At 36.2% G+C, this 18,878-nt stretch overlaps 4 protein-coding genes across 9 annotated transcripts; 1 reads left to right on the top strand and 3 right to left on the bottom strand.

The window, feature by feature from the left end:
• Positions 1–1,621: 1,621 nt before the first annotated feature.
• LOC121761003 (truncated transcription factor CAULIFLOWER A-like) lies at positions 1,622–6,811 on the bottom strand. Its single transcript, XM_042156587.1, has 8 exons — positions 6,464–6,811; positions 4,892–4,967; positions 4,114–4,178; positions 3,676–3,775; positions 3,542–3,583; positions 2,382–2,423; positions 2,166–2,254; positions 1,622–2,088 (listed from the first exon to the last, which is right to left on the bottom strand). The coding sequence occupies exons 1-8, from the start codon at positions 6,646–6,648 to the stop codon at positions 2,004–2,006; spliced, it is 684 nt and encodes a 227-aa protein (XP_042012521.1). The 5' UTR covers positions 6,649–6,811; the 3' UTR covers positions 1,622–2,003.
• A 4,016-nt stretch (positions 6,812–10,827) lies between these two features.
• LOC121762028 (pentatricopeptide repeat-containing protein PNM1, mitochondrial-like) lies at positions 10,828–14,000 on the bottom strand. Its single transcript, XM_042157765.1, is given in 4 exon segments — positions 10,828–11,275; positions 12,211–12,720; positions 12,723–13,808; positions 13,811–14,000. Coding segments are annotated over 3 exon segments (1,593 nt in total). The 5' UTR covers positions 13,872–14,000; the 3' UTR covers positions 10,828–11,275; positions 12,211–12,274.
• A 47-nt stretch (positions 14,001–14,047) lies between these two features.
• On the top strand, positions 14,048–16,412 carry LOC121762030 (psbP-like protein 1, chloroplastic). Of its 3 annotated transcripts, none has more exons than XM_042157772.1 (9): positions 14,050–14,190; positions 14,451–14,518; positions 14,605–14,698; positions 15,117–15,197; positions 15,414–15,496; positions 15,594–15,716; positions 15,808–15,879; positions 15,958–16,054; positions 16,128–16,412. In XM_042157772.1, exons 2-9 carry the CDS (start codon positions 14,459–14,461, stop codon positions 16,229–16,231), a joined length of 714 nt encoding a protein of 237 aa, XP_042013706.1. In that variant the 5' UTR covers positions 14,050–14,190; positions 14,451–14,458; the 3' UTR covers positions 16,232–16,412. The 3 variants fall into 3 exon arrangements, with proteins under 3 accessions (XP_042013708.1, XP_042013706.1, XP_042013707.1); XM_042157773.1 differs by having other exon boundaries at positions 14,059–14,190; positions 14,457–14,518; XM_042157774.1 differs by lacking the exon at positions 15,117–15,197 and having other exon boundaries at positions 14,048–14,190.
• A 143-nt stretch (positions 16,413–16,555) lies between these two features.
• On the bottom strand, positions 16,556–18,246 carry LOC121762031 (protein SPIRAL1-like 2). Of its 4 annotated transcripts, none has more exons than XM_042157777.1 (3): positions 18,045–18,246; positions 17,238–17,537; positions 16,556–17,013 (listed from the first exon to the last, which is right to left on the bottom strand). In XM_042157777.1, the coding sequence occupies exons 2-3, from the start codon at positions 17,502–17,504 to the stop codon at positions 16,996–16,998; spliced, it is 285 nt and encodes a 94-aa protein (XP_042013711.1). In that variant the 5' UTR covers positions 17,505–17,537; positions 18,045–18,246; the 3' UTR covers positions 16,556–16,995. The 4 variants fall into 4 exon arrangements, with proteins under 4 accessions (XP_042013711.1, XP_042013710.1, XP_042013709.1 ...); XM_042157776.1 differs by having other exon boundaries at positions 16,556–16,954; XM_042157775.1 differs by having other exon boundaries at positions 16,556–16,920.
• Between the last annotated feature and the right edge of the window lie 632 nt (positions 18,247–18,878).

Raw genomic sequence — 18,878 nt, 5'->3', positions numbered from 1 at the left:
GAAAGTAATCTGATTCCTTAAATTTTAAATTCATGTGTTTGTTTCCGTTTTTAATCAAATTGGGAAAGTAATCAAAATCCTGAAACAAGGAAAGTTAGTACAACTTTCCAGGATTCTGAATCCTAACTTTTCTTAGTTATTATTTTTCCCAGTTTTAGGATTCTTACATATTTAATGCAATATAGTATAGTTTTATTATTATTATTATTATTATTATTATTATTATTATTATTATTATTATTATTATTATTATTATTATTATTAGTATTAGCACCATCATCATCATCATCGTCGTCGTCGTCATCATCATCATTATTATTATTATTATTATTATTATTATTATTATTATTATTATTATTATTATTATTAGTATTATTATTATTATTATTATTATTATTATTTATTACAATGTTTTAAAAATAAATTAAAAGTATAAACCATACTTAATTTCAGGATAATAAATAACTATAATTCAAATTATCATAATTATAACTATATTATTAATATTTATATTTAAATTTTATTATCATCATAATAATAATTTATTAAATAATTAAATATAATTATAATTATATAATAATATAATAATTATTACTTTATAAATTAGTAATTAACAATAAAATTGTAGTAAAATTTTAAATTATAAAATTTATTCAATTAAAATTTAGTAAATATAATAATAATAATCTTATTTATTATTATATTATTATATATTATGATGTATAATCCATATTTAAACTATCCATCATAATAATAAATAAAATAATATAATTATTATCATTTGTAATTAATAATTTATTAAATAATATGTATTATTATTTTTTATAAATAAACAATGATAAGTATATTTTTAGTTTAGTGTTTAAATCAAATATAAACTTTAAAATCTTGATATTTTCCAATAAAAAATGATAAGTATATTTTTAGTTTAGTGTTTAAATCAAATATAAACTTTAAAATCTTGCTATTTTCCAAACACAAGAAAGTAAAGTTATTAGAAATCATATTCACGGGATTCATTTTCCCAGGAATCATTTTCTTTGTCAACTTTACTTTCCCGCCAACCAAACATGGCCTAATAAATATGTAAGAATCCTAAAACTGGGAAAAAGAATAACTAAGAAAAGTTAGTATTCAGAATCTTGGAAAGTTGTACTAACTTTCCTTGTTTCAGAATTTTGATTACTTTCCCAATTTGATTAAAAACGGAAACAAACACATGAATTTAAAATTTAAGGAATCAGATTACTTTCCTAGACAGAATCCTGGCAACCAAATATGGCCTACATCTTTTGTCAGGAAATATTGACGAAAATGCTTTCCATTTAATATGTAAAACCTAATTGTGCTACTACTTCTCTCTCCATTCTTCAAAGTTCAAACGGTAGAGAAGAAAAGCTCATAACATCTTTAAGTTGATGAATGTAATACTAAAAAAACCACCATCCTATGTAGCAATTTTAAAATTCTTCTATATCAATACGGACAATAGTCACGATACTCTATATCAATTGCACCAACACATACAAAAATGTAAATAACAAGATATCTATATTATAGTCCATATATATGGTTAAAGAGAGAACTCCATTATCATTCCTTAATAAGGTACACACATTAGTTTCCAAAAACACATATATTACCATATATGAGCAATATTCATCACGTGATACTAATTTATTCATGCAGCAAAACTATGTTCACTTCTCTCTCCTCTCCAAAATACAAATGTTCTTTATAATATCTAACTACACAATATATGCATATATTAGCTATATACACTCAAGTCAATATTATATATGCATACATACATGTGTATATAATGACGGATCTATGAAAGAAAACTCGTGGGGTTCGATACAGATATGAACCCCAACCCCAAAGAGTTGGGACAGAGATGTCATACCCTAGAGTCAGCGGAAGCTCCAAAAGCTGAAGTTATTGGAGATTTCTGGCCTCATGGGCTCCCGACCCCATCTAGATCCGTCATCGTATATATATAGTTAGATCTGTCCGTTTTGCCCTTGCATGTGGATGTGGTGACAAGGTTCACTTTGACCAACGTCGTCCTCGTTCTCGTACAATTCACTGCACACACATTATAGTTAAATACTATTAATAGTAAGAAAATGAAGAAATAAAATACAAGGAATTAATCAATTAACCTGGTGTTTAAAGAGTCAAGACACAGCGTAATCCTGTAGTGATCTTGAGCTTCAAATGGTGGATTTGATTCTTTCGCCTTCTCCTTCATCTGCTTACACCATCAATACAACAAATGCATCAATATAATTTTCAAGTTTTCAGCTGAGAAAAAAAAGAATGGTTAATTTTCAACAAATATTATTGCATTAGGGTGTAGAAAGTTTGGCAAAAATTACCTTTGCTGAAAGCAAGTTGTTTTGCTCCTGCAATGCCTTGTCCTGACACAATTTTTTGTGGATGTGAGCAATCATCGAAAGTGATATATATGCAGTTGCTTTAGCTCTTGAGTCTTGATTTTCATATTGAATTTATATGGATATATACTATATATAAATATAAGGTCTTTATATTAGGGTAAGTTGCCATAGAAACTAGTACTATGAAGTTTGGTTAATCTCGTAACTCTAAAAAAATTGCCAATATATCACAATTTTGACATTTGTTCCATTAATCAGATTTGGAGGAAAAATATTTAGAAGCCAAAATACTTTAGTCTAAGACTAATCTTATATTTTACCGGAGTATACTTTTTATACTAAAATCAATGACTATGTGAGTGATATACAAATTTGCAAAAGAATTATCGATTTCGGCTTCTACATATACACAATTTCCTCCAAACACATATAAATGGGACAATTGAGAAAAAAAGTAAAAAATTATGATATATTGCAGTTGACACTATCTATTTGAAGTTAAGAGATTGACCAAAATTTAACTAAACTTAGTAATTTTTTCAATTTGCCCATTAGATTAATTGCTAATGATATACATTCTCCAACACCAACACCAACACCAACACCAACACCAACACCATATATCAAAGTAAAGGAGTAGTATTTTAATTTCAAAATCTCCAACACCAACACAAAAAGTATAACAATAGCAAATCCTTTTCATTTATATTTGCAATTTCTATAAAACTTCTATCAAACTTTTGTACATACAAGTGCAAATTTATGCAGAAGTCTAACCTTTCAAGAATCCAAGTAGTGCACACATTTCTACATATTTCTTATAAACTTCTAAGTTACTTTTGGATTTTTGGGAATTACATTCATGAATACACAGTATTATCTCTCTCTCCACACACACATTTTTCATGTAATATTTTCCATGTTTAGTTTTCTAATGCTTTAGTTTCTATGCCCATAAAAGTTCAGATAACCAACGAATATGTAGTTCACTAACCTATCAATGATCAAATATGGAAATGCCAATAATGATCATACATATCATGAATAAAAATGCTACAGTACTACATATGAAGAAGCTATATCTATTATTTTAGACACAAAGCATAGAATATTCAAAAGATTATTGATTAAGCCCTCACCTTCTTATGCATCAGTGAAATGGACTCATTCATGAGATGGTTCTGCCAGAAAGAAATTCCCAATAATAAATACATAAAAAAGAATTATGTTCATTAGAAATTCGAGTGGACATAGATTACAAGAGCTTAATTACCTTTTGAGACCTAAGTTTTTTCAAAGAAGCATCAAGTTGATGCTCAAAGTTCTGCAACTCCTTCATACTCAGACATTCCAAGTTGTCTCCTGATAAATTCCTACTTAATCACACTAAATGTCATTATATTCTTGTGTTGAAGACTTGAAGACAAATCAAAACCAGACTGAAGTCATCTATTACATCATTGTGCAATATCTCCTATCACATTTATGAATGATACCAGATTCACCACATGTTAAGAGACATAGAAGTATTTGTTTGTTAATGGAAAATTTTCATTTTTCAGTACATTCAAATAATACAGTACTAATCATTTTTGTGGATTTCTATAGCCAAAATTTGGTAGCTTTCAAATTTATTGGCATGTGGTAATTATCTATAGTGAGAGATACTGCAAAATAAGAACAAACACTAACTTGATTATCATATATATACCTGTTATTCTTTTGCAAGACCTCCACTCTAGTCTTAAGCTTACCAAGTTCTACATTCCAGCTTCCCTGCTCAATATTACTTGTCTAAGTCAAAACTCAATAGGGTTTATATCCATATTTGCAATAACACTGAATACAAGGTTAATACCATCTTTATAAATATATACTACATAGTATTGGTCCTTATAACAACAATCTTTGACCGGAATTTGATATTTCTCACAAACTTATAATTTGGTCGCAAAATCATCAACTTAGGATTTGTAGTGAATTTCTCACGAATTTAGTGTTTTCTTCAATGGAAATTTACTACAAGACCTAAGTTCATGATTTTTGCAACTAAATTTTAGGTTAATGAGAAATACCAAATTAGGTCAAAGTTTGCAATTTTAGGGCTAGTAACCTTATTTAATATTTATTCTTATCATTTACCACACAAAGTTTCATATTTAAAGGATATTCAGTTCAAATTTTTCTCATATTAAGCTAAATGTGTATAGTTAAATATTTTATGTACTTTATCAAAAGATTCTAGATCCAAATAATCTCATATTTGCGTCTAATTAATACTCCTATTACTTGGCATATGGAGTACTAATATTCAGTATATGTCAAATATGAGACTCAATAAGGTTACTTTGGAATTGAAGAACACTGTTTGACTTTATATATATGTGACTCAAATATGTGACAAAGTCAGATAAATATTGGATTATTTTTTACAATAAAGCTGTAATAATAATATGTACTACTACTAGTCTGCTATTGATAATACGTACAGGAGATTGAAGATCAGGTGGCTTCCGCTCATCAGCAGACGAACATCTTTTATAACGGTCGAGGATTCTTTCCATGCTGCCAATCAACCAACGTATTTAAGACAAAACATCAAAACAAATACTTCAAACAATATGTTTAGAAATAAAAATAAAAATAAAAGGTGAAATCAAGTTTACAATAAGATGATCTCACTCGTTTATAAAACTATAAGCTAGATTTTCTGAGAATATGAGTTTGCATGATTGTGTCAAAGATAGAAGATATGGAAACAAAATATTTATACAGAAATTAAAAATGTTTGATATAAAAAAATCATGTACAAAAAATTCACAATAAGTACATAGGTTCAAATCTCATTATGGCAAATCATTCTTGAATTTCTTGTACATGTAATTTATTAAATTTATGCATGTGTAATTCGTATTTATGTGTCATTTTCAATTCTCATGTTAAATATAATGGGGAAGATGAAAAGAAGTGAATGGCCCTGAGTTTGTGTGTGGTTTAAGAGTTATGAGAGTATATTTATTTGGATTAAAATGGGCATGACCTCACCTGGGCTTGTGCGTAATATATAAGCAATAGGTTTGATTAATTAGCCCAAATTTGGGGCACTAAATTAATTAATTGGTTTGGATAATGGATTTAATTATTTGACTCGATCATATATAAATCATTGCATTTCACTAAATATGAGGACAAAATTACTGTACTGAAAGCAAACAATAGAGTCAAATGTACATGTACATTTTCTTGAAAAATAAGTGAATGATAATCATTGTCCTTAGTCCTTACATATGAAAATCATTTACTTTTAAAAATAGTATGAAGCAGCCATAGCTTTAATTTAAATTAATTTTAATTTTGTTATGATATGTTTAAGAGTATATTTTCATTATTAAAGCTGTGTATATATTTTCAGTAAATAATAATATTAAATACATAAATATACTAATAATCAAATTTCATTATGATATTATTGGTTTAAAGTATTGTAGGGTTAATGTGTAATTGATACTATAAAATATACATATATGATTTTAAAAAATAACTAATGAGGAAATATAACTTCAGTTCAAGTTTGAGTTAAATGGTGTAATTGAATATCCATTTGCCAAAATTGAAGATATTTTGAGTTATTTTACTATAAGGTACATAAACAGAAGAGATATTTATTTTTTCCTGAATAATATATCCATAAAAGTGGGGAAAGGGGATGAATACTTTGAATATGATGAGAAGCAGTATGAGTTTCAGATCCAATAAAGTTAAGTGGTAAAAAACCACAAAAATCTGAGGAATCGGTCGTATATCCGTAGCGACAATTTTCATTAGCTATTTATAGCTATTTGATTTACTTTCAAAAATGGCGAAACAAAAATTCACCGAATTTGGAATGAAATCAGTTTTCGCACAAGAAAAGTTTTGGGGGAAAAAAGCCAGTAGGATTAATTTAATCCAAAAAAGTAAAAGGAGAGAAAAATCCGTTGAGTCAACCTCACGTAATGCGAACCAGAAGAGAGAGGAAGAAGAGAGAGAAAGTGAAGGGTGAGTTAATAGCAATAGGTTACCAGGAATCAGTAGCGTATTCGGAAAGCTTTCCTTTGGAGGAGAAGATCATCAATCCGACATCGGCGTCGCAGAGCACGGAAATCTCGTTAGCTTTCTTCAGTAGACCGGATCGCCTCTTGGAAAAAGTGACCTGCTGGTTCACCTTGTTCTCGATTCTCTTGAGCTCCACTTTCCCCCTCCCCATCTCTGTGTATCTCGAGATGAGATCTAGCTAGGGGTGGCCATTTTTGGTACGGATGCAGGGGTATACACGCGCGGCGGAGGCACGCATTGTGTGTGTGTATTTATAGAGAGAGAAAGTGAAGGAATGGAAAAAGCAGGGCGCATCCGGTGTGTGATGAGTTTTCTACGTTTGATTGGTGGACGTAAATAGTGGGACTACAAGGACGAATATTTCCCTTTCTTTCTTTGTTTTACTGAAAAAACAACTGTTGCTTCTCTTCACTTTATCTTCCTTTTCTTTTTTAGGTCTCGTGAACCATGCATATTCATATTGTACTACTTCACTCACAATGCTAGTTTTGTTTAAATAATGACTCTTCATTTATTCCTGTGATAACTCAAACTTTTAACTAAAGTGGATTATAGATGTTAGAGCATCTCCAGTGGTCGGCGGACAAGCAATAGCACAGTCATAGTCCAGCTATGCCACATCAGCAGCACTAAATTCCTCCTGTCACATTAACTGGACAAGCAACTCGACAAACAATAGCTCAGTCATAGCCTTGCCACATCATCAGCACTAAAAACAAATAATTAAACAATCATACAAAAAATGGAATTAAATTTACGACACATATACGGGAAAATTCTCTAATAATATTAAATTTTTAAAAATACATTAATTAAAAAATATTATATTCCGGGATGCATCCCCGGTCCCCCCTGACCCCCCGGCATCCCCTGCCATCCCGGCATACCACCACCAGATGCCATCCCGGGCATCATCTGCTGCCAAGGATACATGTTGCTGTAGTACCCGGGCATCTGATTCCATCCACCTCCCACGGGGACCGCGGGAGTTTGAGACCCGCTCGACCCTGAAGTTGGCTCGTTGTTGAGATACATTTCGCGTTGTTGATCTTGTACAGAAATTAAGATAGAGAGAGTACTCGTTAAAACAAGTGGTGCGAATGAAAATGTCGTGCAAATCGCGTATATATAGTGTTTCGAAAAGTTAAAAAAAAAATTGGTTCGCCGGTTCCTCGCCGATCGGGAGGCTGCAATAGCGGCGAGCCGATCGGCGAGCGCCCGGGAATCGGCGTGCCCTCGCCGATTTGGCGCTCGCCGGCTGCAATAGTTCGGCGAGCCGCTCGCTCGCCGACCACTAGAGATGCTCTTATAAGCGCCACTCCACTCATGGACGCGTGTTGGAGCTGGAGCTGGACCTGGACCTGGACACGCCTCACGCCTAGGTTCGTTCACAAGACATATTTGGATTATCCAAATGTAGTTAATTTGGTACATTTAAGTGGTCTAAAAAGATTATGCTTAGCTCGAAAGCTCAAGCCCCAAGTCCAAACACTAATGGGAGGCGATCGACGCACACATGTGGGCTTTACAACCCTTTTTTGTGCACATTAACTGTTACATGTAATAATTTTGCTGCTTAAATAGAAGTTTAATGAAAGCTCTAAAACCAATGTGAGATTAATTAACACACATACTTATAATTTAATCTTATAACTTTATTATTGTGATAAACTTCAATCCATTATTTTTCTCTCGTTGAATATTGATCTAAGAGAAAATGAATATACTACCCTCGTCTGCTCGGAATGTATATTAATTCTATTTTATTTAATTTCAAAAAATTAAATAGCATGTGACTGGGCCTAGATTCCAACATATTGTACCACACTCGCATTAATCTCACATTTTATTTTTAAATATTTTCATTACTTCTATAGTGACTCGTACCATCACATTTTGGATAATAAAATAAATGTTTTACCAGCACTTCGACGTCATCTAAATGATAATGGTGTTCAGAGCATCCACATCCGTGCTCTTGCTAACGAGCATGGATGTGGGTCCGGTCCCACTTTTACTCCCTGCTCTTAGGTAAAAGCACAACATTCACATCCGTGCTCTTCCGCAAGGACAAGCTCAAAAGTCCCACCATTCTATTATTCAATTTAAATAAAAACATTTCCACAAAATTAAAATGCATTAAAATTACCCGAAATAATATTACAAATTATAAAAAAAATAAAAATTACATAATTAAAATAATAAAAACTAGAAATTACATAATTAAAATCCTAAAAATTAAAAATTACATAATTAAACTCCTAAAAAATAAATTTTACATAATTAAGCTCCAAAAAAAATACATAATTAAGGCTAAAAATACCCCCGTGGAAGACTATTTATCCTGTTCTACCCCCAATGTTCTTTGGAGACCCCGTATCATTGCCACATGCGATCAAAGTTTCTCGGGGGTCATAGTTGACCTATTGGCCAAATTGAGTTGAGCCAAAATCCCCCACAACGAGTTGGTGGGGGGTTGAGATGGCACATAGGGAGAGGGAGCGGGGGCGGGGGAGGGGGCGGATGGAGTCGCGACGCGACGGCGGTTGGCCGCCGCCTTCTTCCTTCCTTGCGGCCGGCGTTGAGAACTGCTCAGGCCGGCGTCGGGGCTACCCAAGTTAGCTCCGGCAAGTTGGCTAGCCACATCGTCGGAGCCGGTGTTGGATAGGGATACCGACCTCAACCGTTTGGAGGAGGATGATACGCCTCCCCTATACTTCGGATGCGCCCGCGTCTCCTGCCAAATGTTGAGGTACTTGACGGCTTGTAGTTCATGGATTGGTAGGTCGCCAAGGCGGAACTGATGATGTCAAGCTCGCTCCGGCAGCACCACGCAGACCGCTCTTCCTGGAGGTAATACCCCTGGAACTTTTGGATTTCTTCGTTGGCTCTGTATATGGCAATGCGCACCATACTCTCGTTGCGCTCGATTGTTCCACTCGGCCAATTTTGATTGTACTGGCGACAGGTGCGCCACCAATAATGGTCACCGGATTGGTTCGTGCCAACCTCCGAATCTTCAGAGATTGACAAGTACGCTTTGAATAATTGCTCCATCTCCCCCGGAGTGTACGTGGTGCGGACACCACGAGTAGGAAGAGGAGGAGTTTGAGAGGGGTCACTCCCTCCCACTCTAGGTACGGGTGGTTCGGGTGTCCACCTGTATTGCCCTTCGGGGGCATCTTGGTCGTCGATCGGGTAAGTCCGGTAGCCACCCGGAACTTGTGAACCTTGGGTTTGAGGAGGGGCCGAATATTCCGTTTCCGGACTAGGAAATGGTTGTGAACCGAACCAATCGGGGTTCCAACCGTGGGAGCCGGAGGGGTGATCGCCGGAGCCGGATATTTTTTTGTTGTGAGTGAAAGAAAGATTGAGAATTGTAAGAATAGAAATAAGAGAATTTAGATGAGAATTGTGTGAGAATTGTAAGAATATAAATAAGAGAATTTAGATGAGAATTGTGTAGTGTGATGTGAATTTTTTGGTGTGGAAGTGAGGGTATTTATAGATGAAAATGTGTATTTTTGGGGAAAAATTGAAAAATAAATTAAAAGTGGGTAGAAAACGGATATAATTTTTTGGGAAGTGGGAAAATATTTTTTTATTTTTAATTGATTTTTAATTAAAATCCGATTTAAAAAAAAACAAAAAAACAAATTGCCAACGGCATTGCCGTTGGCCAATCACAGGCTGACACGTAGGCTGCTCGCTGGCACGGACGTGCTCGATACATCGAGCAGCGCGTGCCAGCGGCAAGAGCGCAGCGCCGAGCAGCGGTTGCCGAGCCGTTGGCAAGGACGGACGGACGGACGGCGGATTTCAACAGCTGTGGATGCTCAAAATGCTTGTGTTATTTAAACTATTTTTTTTGTTTAAGTTGAATTGCTTGGTTGGACTCTCACTTTCTATTATTTTTCAAATTTGAACCAGATGATCAATAATAATTCTTCATTTATTTATTTAACTCAAACTTTTAATTTTATGACCAGAGATGGACGTCTTATTAATGAAAATACGCTTCTGTAATCTTACTTTCTACTGAGATATGAGATTTAGTATATTAAATCATCGAAGGTTTTATTTATGTGGCATGTTGCATTTTGTTTAAAATTTGTTTTCTTAGTGCGAGAATTTTCACATTTTAGTGTTGTTTAGTAAGAGATTAAGCGTTGTGGCTAAACGATAATTTATTGGCTAAACATCAGTTCATTCTTTAGTTATAACTGGCTATAGTGATAAGTGAAAACACTACACAAGTTTTAAAATCTGTCTTTCTTTGACCATTTCAAGCTGTTTAATGAAAGGATAAGTTTTGTAAGGGCATTCAAAATCCCAAAACATTCTAGATATTTTATAGACACTACTATTCATGAGTTTTGTAATAAAAGTTTAACACAATAAAAGCTACTAGTAAGTAGTACTCCCTATTCTACGACTTTGTTTTTTTTTCTTTCACTGTTTTGATACTCCCTACCTATTTATTTACCCACCAAAAAAAAGAACTAGATTCCTCGACACAAATACTAACAAAAAGGTAACAACTAAACTTAACTGCAGAAAACCTGCAGAAAATACAGCATTGACGATCCCTGTCAACTATCGCAAGATTCAAGAAAGAAAACAATCCCGGAATGATCCAACATCGTGCAGCAGTAACCGTTTCTATATTTGCAACATGGGAAACAATCCTTGATATAGATAGAGTAAACGCTACCAGGTTCTTGAAAGAATTTGGTGGCATAGCGCACAGCAGTTTCCCATGTAATCTTTGATGAAGCCTGTGAAATAGATGCAGACAAACTATTACTACTACTACTACCTGTCAAAAGATAGTAGTAATGTCCAAGGAGAAAAGCAATACATATAAATAGATTTATAAATGAATACATTGTTTTAGTAATAAAGATAAACTAAGGACTTTTAAAAGCAGCTGGGACAGATTGATTCATTGAAAGGTGGTGATGCCAACATACAAACCATAAGAAATAAGAAGAGAAGATTCAGATACTATCAGAGCGAGGAAAAATTACTAGCTGCAACGATAAGAATGGAGCAATGAGGTCCAAAAACTAAAAACTGCTCCTACTCAGTAAAGTAAAGATGGGGGTCAACAAAACATAACAAATGGAGTAGTATTCAGTATTGTTATCATCTTTGTGGGACATGGATACATGTACATGTTTGGGTGATTCATCTGCAAAAATATATGTTTGGGTTATCCATATTCACTGCACAACATCGGGAGAGAGAATGCCATGCGTCATATTGTGAGCACCATACAGGGCTAGTTCCTCGTCTAGTCCACGTTGACATTATTTATTTTGTTTCATAAATTCACTTTGATTCCTTTTTTTGGATGGTTAAATAACTTTAAATTTAAAGGTCGCACCATGGAGGACTCGAACCTGAGTGCTGCATTAACCTCTCTACCACTTTGATTCTAATACTACTTGTTATTGACATCATCAATCTTACAATGCAAAATTACCAACAATAAAAGCTCAATTTGTCTTTTTATACATTTATATGAAGTTATAGAGAAAATGAACAAATGGACCCTTTGATTGAAGCAATGCAATTATTGGGGAAGGGTTTTTCTCATTATTTCATGGTAGTTTTCAAGTTTAATGCAACAAATTAACTCAAGGATAATACTACACATGAATAAAATTCTAAAACAGATCATAATCAAGATCAGTAAACATTAAATGGCATGTAGGAGTTCAACACCAATCTCTCCCGAAATTCTGATGTTCCACAAAGAAAAGGGTAGGAGCTTAACAAGCACGCCGCCTCATCTTCTTTGGCTTCTTCACAAAACTCAATCTAATCTGTTTAAGCCGTCTCCTCTTCCTTGCCATCTTCTCAGGAAGTGTCTCCCTCTTCTTTTCCTTCTTCACCGCAGTATCCTTCTTCTTCACAAATCTCGGATCAACCTTGTATGCCTTTGGCTGCACAGCCAGCCCGCTGCTCTCAGCTTCCTTATAAAGAGCATTAGCCTTATCAAGACGTCCATGAGCACACAGCTTCCCCATCAACAAGTCGTAACTCTTAATACCCGGCTTGCGTCCATCCTCCTTCATCATTGCAAAAACATTCATAGCATGATCAACCCTCTCGATCCCACATAGAATCTTCAAGAACTCGTAATAAGCCTTGGTATCCAGAGCATCCCCAAACCCAGCGGACTTCATCCTATCAATCATCTCATCCCCTTCCCCAATCTGGCAGCCTGATACAAGCCCTTGATCAACACAAGGAACGTAGCCTCATTAGGGTAACACCCCCGCATCCCCATACTAGAGAACAGTTCTAATGCAACTGAGGTCTTCCTAATCTTGCAGTAATTAGTAATAAGAACATTAAACGTCTCCACATCGCAAGGAACACCGTTCCTCTCCATCTCAACCAGCACGTTTCTTGACTCGCTATCGAGCCTAAAAGGATCCTTCTTCCTACAAAGCGTGCAAACACATTCTAAAATCGCATTGTAAGCGTAAGTACCTATCTCGAATCCGCCCCTCTGCATCTCACCGAGCAATCTCTTGGCTTCATCCAGCTTCCCATCCACGCACCAGCCTTCGATCAATGCATCGCATATATACTCATCGGGAAAGAACTCATTTGCCAAACCCTTAACCAATTTTTCGGCATAGCTAGCGTAGCCATGGTTGCAGAGACCAGACACAATCAGCTTCAATGAATCCATATCCCTCACAAACCCATAGTCTTTCTCCATCCTCTCAAACAATGCAACGGTTTGGGAGGGCATACCTGCACGAACCATTCGATCAATTAGGGCTTCAAGAGACTTAACCCCAGCGACTCCAAGGCCATCCACAAGAACTTCGTGGGTAGCTTTGAAATCCTTTCTCCTCCCAAAATACGCAACGAAATGAGAGTAAACCTCATCACTAGGCTCAAATCCTGGCCTTGATTTCGCCCATTTGAGGAAATCTAGCGCCATACGGCCCGCGTCAGGGGACAAATTGAGTGTGGAGAGGAGCATTGCAGGGCTAATCCGGACGTGGGAGAATGAAAGATCAAGTCTTTTTTGAAGAGGGAGGGGTTCTGAATCTGGGTTTTTCTGGAGCTCGTCGGAAAACAATTTAGCGACTGCGTCTTCATCGCTTTCGGATTTTTCAGGGTTTAGATTGACAGAATTTGCGGTTGCGGATGGGTTTCCTGTTTGTGAGGAGAAATTTCTGATGGGAAAAAACCAGTGGCGTCGGCCGGCGGAGAAGGCGTTTGAAGGGACAAATTCCGGAGGCGGACATCGAGGGGCCGGGAGGGGGTGGCGGGTGAGGAGATTGGGGAGGTGGAGAAGCAGCGGAGGAGCAGTTTGCGCAGGTGTAAAGGCGAGAGCTTCCGCATTTTTTTTACTTAGAGCGGTGCGTGTGAAAGAGAACAAGGTTTTCTGGGGTTTTGGGGGGTAGGGTATTTTTATTTTATCAATTTCATTTTACATTGGAATTAATTTCATTTTTGAGTGAAAAGGTGTTTTATGTCTTTCCACAGCTGAAAACTGGTGGATATGAGCAAGATATAGATATAGAAGGATGGAGATTTGGGTGATGTAGAAATTGCCTTCAGATAAGCAGAGGTTTTGTTCCCAGTTGACACGTGGCAGAGACCACTACCTCGCCGGAAAACTCTCAACTCCGGTGGCCCCACGACGGAGCTCTGCTGAACGGTAACTGAGTGCTATCACCCTTCATAGTTCCCTTTAGGAATATCAGTATCACATTCTTGAATAAAATTTTGGGAGAAAATTGTTCAACTGCTGAAAAAATTATTTGAAGAAATGAGAGTTCAACCAATTCAAGCTTGTGCATTTCATATGGAGAATGGTAGAATTTGGAGTAGTTTTTCATTTTATTATATCCCGAACTATTTTACATTAGTTCCATATCTTCATTGATGCCTTGTTGAGATAGTTTTTCCCCTCCTTAGAAGCAGATATGGTGTCTCTGCTAACATTGCCTTCAACCAATCATGTGTGGCCTAGTTCATCCTCTCAGGTTCAAGTCTTAAATCACTCTTCATTTCATCGCTTGTTGCAAACTTCTTTTCTGTTCTTATATTCTTATGTATATTTATGCATCAGCTAGGTCTGTATAGGCACGGTCCGTTTCGAAGGAGTATTTCCTTCGTTGTGAGGTCTGCTCATTTGCCTTCGACTTCAGCTCCTCCATGCGAAGGTACCCTGTTCGCCTATTCTCTTTTTTAAGCAGAATGTCCCCTTCAGTTCGTTAAGATTAGATGGCCACCATCAAGCTTGAAATGAACAAAAAATCAGTTGTTATCTCTTCTTAGAAGATATAGAAAAATATTCTGAATGGCTTGAGGAAGCAACAGTCCAGAAATCTTCCTCTCTTCAGTGGTAATCTGTGTCTAATTGCATAATTCAAATCAAGAAATTCACGGTAAAGTCCATCAATCAATACGACCATACCCATCCACGATGCATATATACTACTACTACATTGGCAGTACACAGACTTTGTTATTTGGTCAAGTGTATGCATAATGCATGTAGTCTGCAGTTGTTGTTCTAGTCAGAGAGTCAGTTTTTAGACTTTCCTGAGTTGAAATTTACTAATGTAATGCTCACGACAGATAGATCTGGAAGACGGGAACTCCTGGCCTTGGGGGTGACAGTTGCCCCTTGGTTATTCCTGTCTCAGCAGGCAGCAACATGTATGTAATTTCTTACTGTGTACTTACTTATTAGAAGTAAGTTCCAGTTTTAAACATCGATATAGTCTCTGTATCATTGTTCTTATCATCATCAATCATCATTGGTGTTCGTGTATGCGGAGTGGGGTTATTATGATAAGCATTTTAGTAACTGGTATACATTCTTTGAGCTTTATGACTGATGTGCTAAGAGAGTATACTGTTGATGTGGCTCAGTTGCTGCAGAAACAAAGAAGGGATTTCTCCCCGTCACTGATAAGAAAGACGGATATACTTTCGTGTATCCCTTCGGGTGGCAGGTGTGCTACACCATAACCTCTTTTGTTCTTCATCACGTTTCATCATCCAATGTATGCCCCATTCGAGTTTATTTTTTCATCGTGTTGTCTGGACCAGGAGGTTGTTGTTGAAGGACAAGACAAGGTCTTCAAAGATGTTATCGAGCCTCTTGAAAGCGTCAGTGTAAATATAATCCCCACAGCCAAACAAGACATTCGTGACTTTGGCCCCCCACAGGAGGTTTGCAAATAATCATGCTGCTAAATTTTCGTATGAGCTTCGGACAACTTTGTATGATTGTGGATTTTTCATTCGAACATCGTTCTTCTAGGTTGGCGAAACTCTAATTCGGAAGGTCTTGGCTTCTCCTACTCAAAAAACAAAGCTGATTGAGGCATCAGAGGTAATTTTTTCTCTTTTACCAATTATGGGAAGTTATGAATACAAATGTTATGGATAACTCTTCATGGTCGTCTAACAGCACGACGTGGAGGGGAAAGCATATTACACATTCGAGTTCCTTGCACAAGCTCCAAACTACACCCGTCATGCTTTGACTACAGTCTGCATTGGCAATGGTATGTTCATTCTTCTTGCTCGTAGTTCGGTTCATACATAAACTGAGGAGCTTGAGCTATAAATTCTTTGCAGGGAGGTTCTACACAGTGACAACGGGAGCGAACGAGAGGAGATGGGATAAGATGAAAGAGAGACTGAAAACTGTGGTAGATTCATTCCAGATTTTCAATGTCTGAAGGTTGGATGTCCGTGTGTATGTGTGTGTGCGTGCTGCGTCTCATTTACAACATAAACTAGAGGCTATTCACTCGCTGTAGATATGAGCAATTTTCTCTCAACAACTACTAGTCTCTGCACACTCTGTTATATCTCTCCAAAGATATGCATCAACTATGGTATATATATCTTGTCATATTATCGATTCTGTTTGATTATTCTCTCCAAAAATCTAATTTCTAAGAAATCAATTATCCCAAACGAAAGTTGATAAGCTGGATTGAACCAAATAGAAAAGTATAACCACAATAAGTATATGCAGAATAATGATAGGGTCATAGCAATTTGAGAATAAATCGAGATATAAACCAAACAAAATGAGAGTGCTATTAACAACCACAAATGATCTATCACCATATCTGATACTGATTGATATGAGGGACATCACAAACTATTGGACATAGCTTCAACAGCAGCTCAAACATCATCTAAGGTATGTGACTTCAGCAATAAATGCATTACGAATTTACGACACAAGAAATGTAAACCATACTCTAATTCACAGTGTCTCAAGAGATGAACATATTGTTAGACCACATTTTGAATGTGGCCTAGACAGAGTAGACGGCAATCTCATTGTTGAATATGATGTGCCAAAGCCACTAGTTACTCCCACCTCCGAAAAGGTATCCCAGGGAAGACCCACCACCTGGGGCAGCATGGACTTTAGTAGAAGGTCGATCCTGAAGCATTCAGTCCCAATGCTATCGATGGTAACAAAATGTCATCGATCATTGAGCAACTATACGAGAGGCATGGTGACTGACTAAGCATGGGGAAATATTGCAACTAAAGTTTTCTACAAACTAAAAACAATTATGACCTTGAACATTACACAGACATTTCAGTAAAGCCTGCACATAGTAAGGATTTGATCTACAAGGACAGATACTCAAAGATACCACTATTAGGAACATAGTATGAAGAAGCAGCTACTTATATATTGACAAACGGGGTCATGCATACCGTGAGGAAGTTCCCAGTGTTCTGGCCATCAGCACGGTAATAGTTATTCTTCTGGTTTCCATGGATACCAGCAGGAATCTGCTTTATACCATCACCAGATGGTGCGGCAGAAGGCTGCTTCTCTGGTGTAACACGAGTCACTGGGGCTGGCTTCTCAACAGGTGCCTGCACATTGTTCATGGCAGGTTTTGGAGCAGGAGCTTCCCCTCTTCCAAAAAGGTAGCCCAGAGAACTCTGCCCTCCGCTACTGCTAACTCCACGACCCATTTACTTTGTGAAGATGGGAATTCAACTCCTCAACTACAACCAGATTTAGTCTTAGAGATCAAACCAGATAGATGAATGTGATGAAAATATTTTCTTATTAGATTACACCAAAAGAGTATGTGGTTTCATAAATTCAGCATAATTGGATGAGCAAAACTATGGGGCTTATCTTCTTCAGTGCTATTTAAAGTTTAACGCACACACTCCAAACTCCATTCTCCACTAAACTACACAATTTTCCCCAGCATCCGATTAAATTGGTACACATCATAAAAACAGAATTAATTCAGAATTACATAAGAAACATCCAGTAACTGATCGCAACAGACAGACAATTAGAAAACGGCATAGATGATCGAAATGGAAATGAAAAATATAGACCGATGTCGACATCAGTTTCCCAGTAGCATGAACAATAAATTTCTACAACAAAAACGATGGATCTGAATAAAAAACAACGGAAATAATCACAATTCTGCATTACTACTCAAAGCAACGGCATTAAATCAAAAATATGTGAGCGACGGGGAGGGGGGTTACCTGTGTTGTGAGGGATCAGATCTGATCTGCGGAGAGAAGATAGCAAGTGGGGGAGTGAAGGTTACTGCCGTCACTGTAATGTATACACACATTCGAAGCAAAATTAATGACGTCTGAATTTGAAAAGAGAATTTGTTAGCTGGAAAATGGAAATATTACTACTACTACATTGTGATTTACGTGATCGTTTTTTTTTTTTACGTGATCGGTTAAGTGATTAGATGTTTTTTTTGAAAAGTTAATTACTGGTACTGTGTGTTTATAGGAACATCAGTAGATAGCAAAGGACATTGACAACTCAAAGTTACAATGCAAAACAGAGCTTGATTAACTTAATTCAATAATATACTCCTCCGCCCCACAATAAGAGTCACATTTTGTCATTTTAGGCGTCCCATAATAAGAGTCACACTTTATCATTTTAGTCAATTCCACAATAAAAACCACACTTTTCATTTTTACAATAAATGGTAAGTAGGTCCAACATTCCACTAACTTTCTTCACTCACATTTGATTATAATACCAATATAAAAATGTGAGTTTCATATTTCACTAACTTTTTCAATCCATTATTCTTTATTTTTCTTAAAACTCATGCTCATTAAAGAGCTTCAATAATGAGGAGTTCGATCCCCGTAGCTTCAATAATGAGGAGTTCGATCCCCGTTGGATACATGACATGTTAATATGGCACGCAAGAGCTAAACACAACGTTCTCGGCAAATGGAGTCGAGCTTAAGCTCAATGATTTAATTGTTATTAATCTATTTCATTTCAAATTTTTATGGCGAAATTGTAAATTGTTTTGCCTTCGTTGTTTCTTTTTATTTTTC

This window comes from Salvia splendens, chromosome 13 (genome assembly GCF_004379255.2).
Source record: "Salvia splendens isolate huo1 chromosome 13, SspV2, whole genome shotgun sequence".
Lineage (NCBI taxonomy): Eukaryota > Viridiplantae > Streptophyta > Magnoliopsida > Lamiales > Lamiaceae > Salvia > Salvia splendens.
This window is presented reverse-complemented; position numbering and strand designations above follow the sequence as displayed.

Coding starts and splice junctions, on each gene's coding strand:
- LOC121761003 (XM_042156587.1), bottom strand. CDS start 6,648: ATGGGGAGGGGGAAAGTGGAGCTCAAGAGAATCGAGAACAAGGTGAAC. Junction 3,776..4,113: donor GTCTTGCAAAAGAATAACAG/GTATATATATGA, acceptor GTGATTAAGTAG/GAATTTATCAGGAGACAACT. Junction 3,584..3,675: donor AAAAACTTAGGTCTCAAAAG/GTAATTAAGCTC, acceptor TCTTTCTGGCAG/AACCATCTCATGAATGAGTC.
- LOC121762030 (XM_042157772.1), top strand. CDS start 14,459: ATGGTGTCTCTGCTAACATTGCCTTCAACCAATCATGTGTGGCCTAGT. Junction 14,519..14,604: donor GGCCTAGTTCATCCTCTCAG/GTTCAAGTCTTA, acceptor TTTATGCATCAG/CTAGGTCTGTATAGGCACGG. Junction 15,717..15,807: donor ACTTTGGCCCCCCACAGGAG/GTTTGCAAATAA, acceptor TCGTTCTTCTAG/GTTGGCGAAACTCTAATTCG.
- LOC121762031 (XM_042157775.1), bottom strand. CDS start 17,504: ATGGGTCGTGGAGTTAGCAGTAGCGGAGGGCAGAGTTCTCTGGGCTAC. Junction 16,921..17,237: donor ACACTGGGAACTTCCTCACG/GTATGCATGACC, acceptor ATGCTGCCCCAG/GTGGTGGGTCTTCCCTGGGA.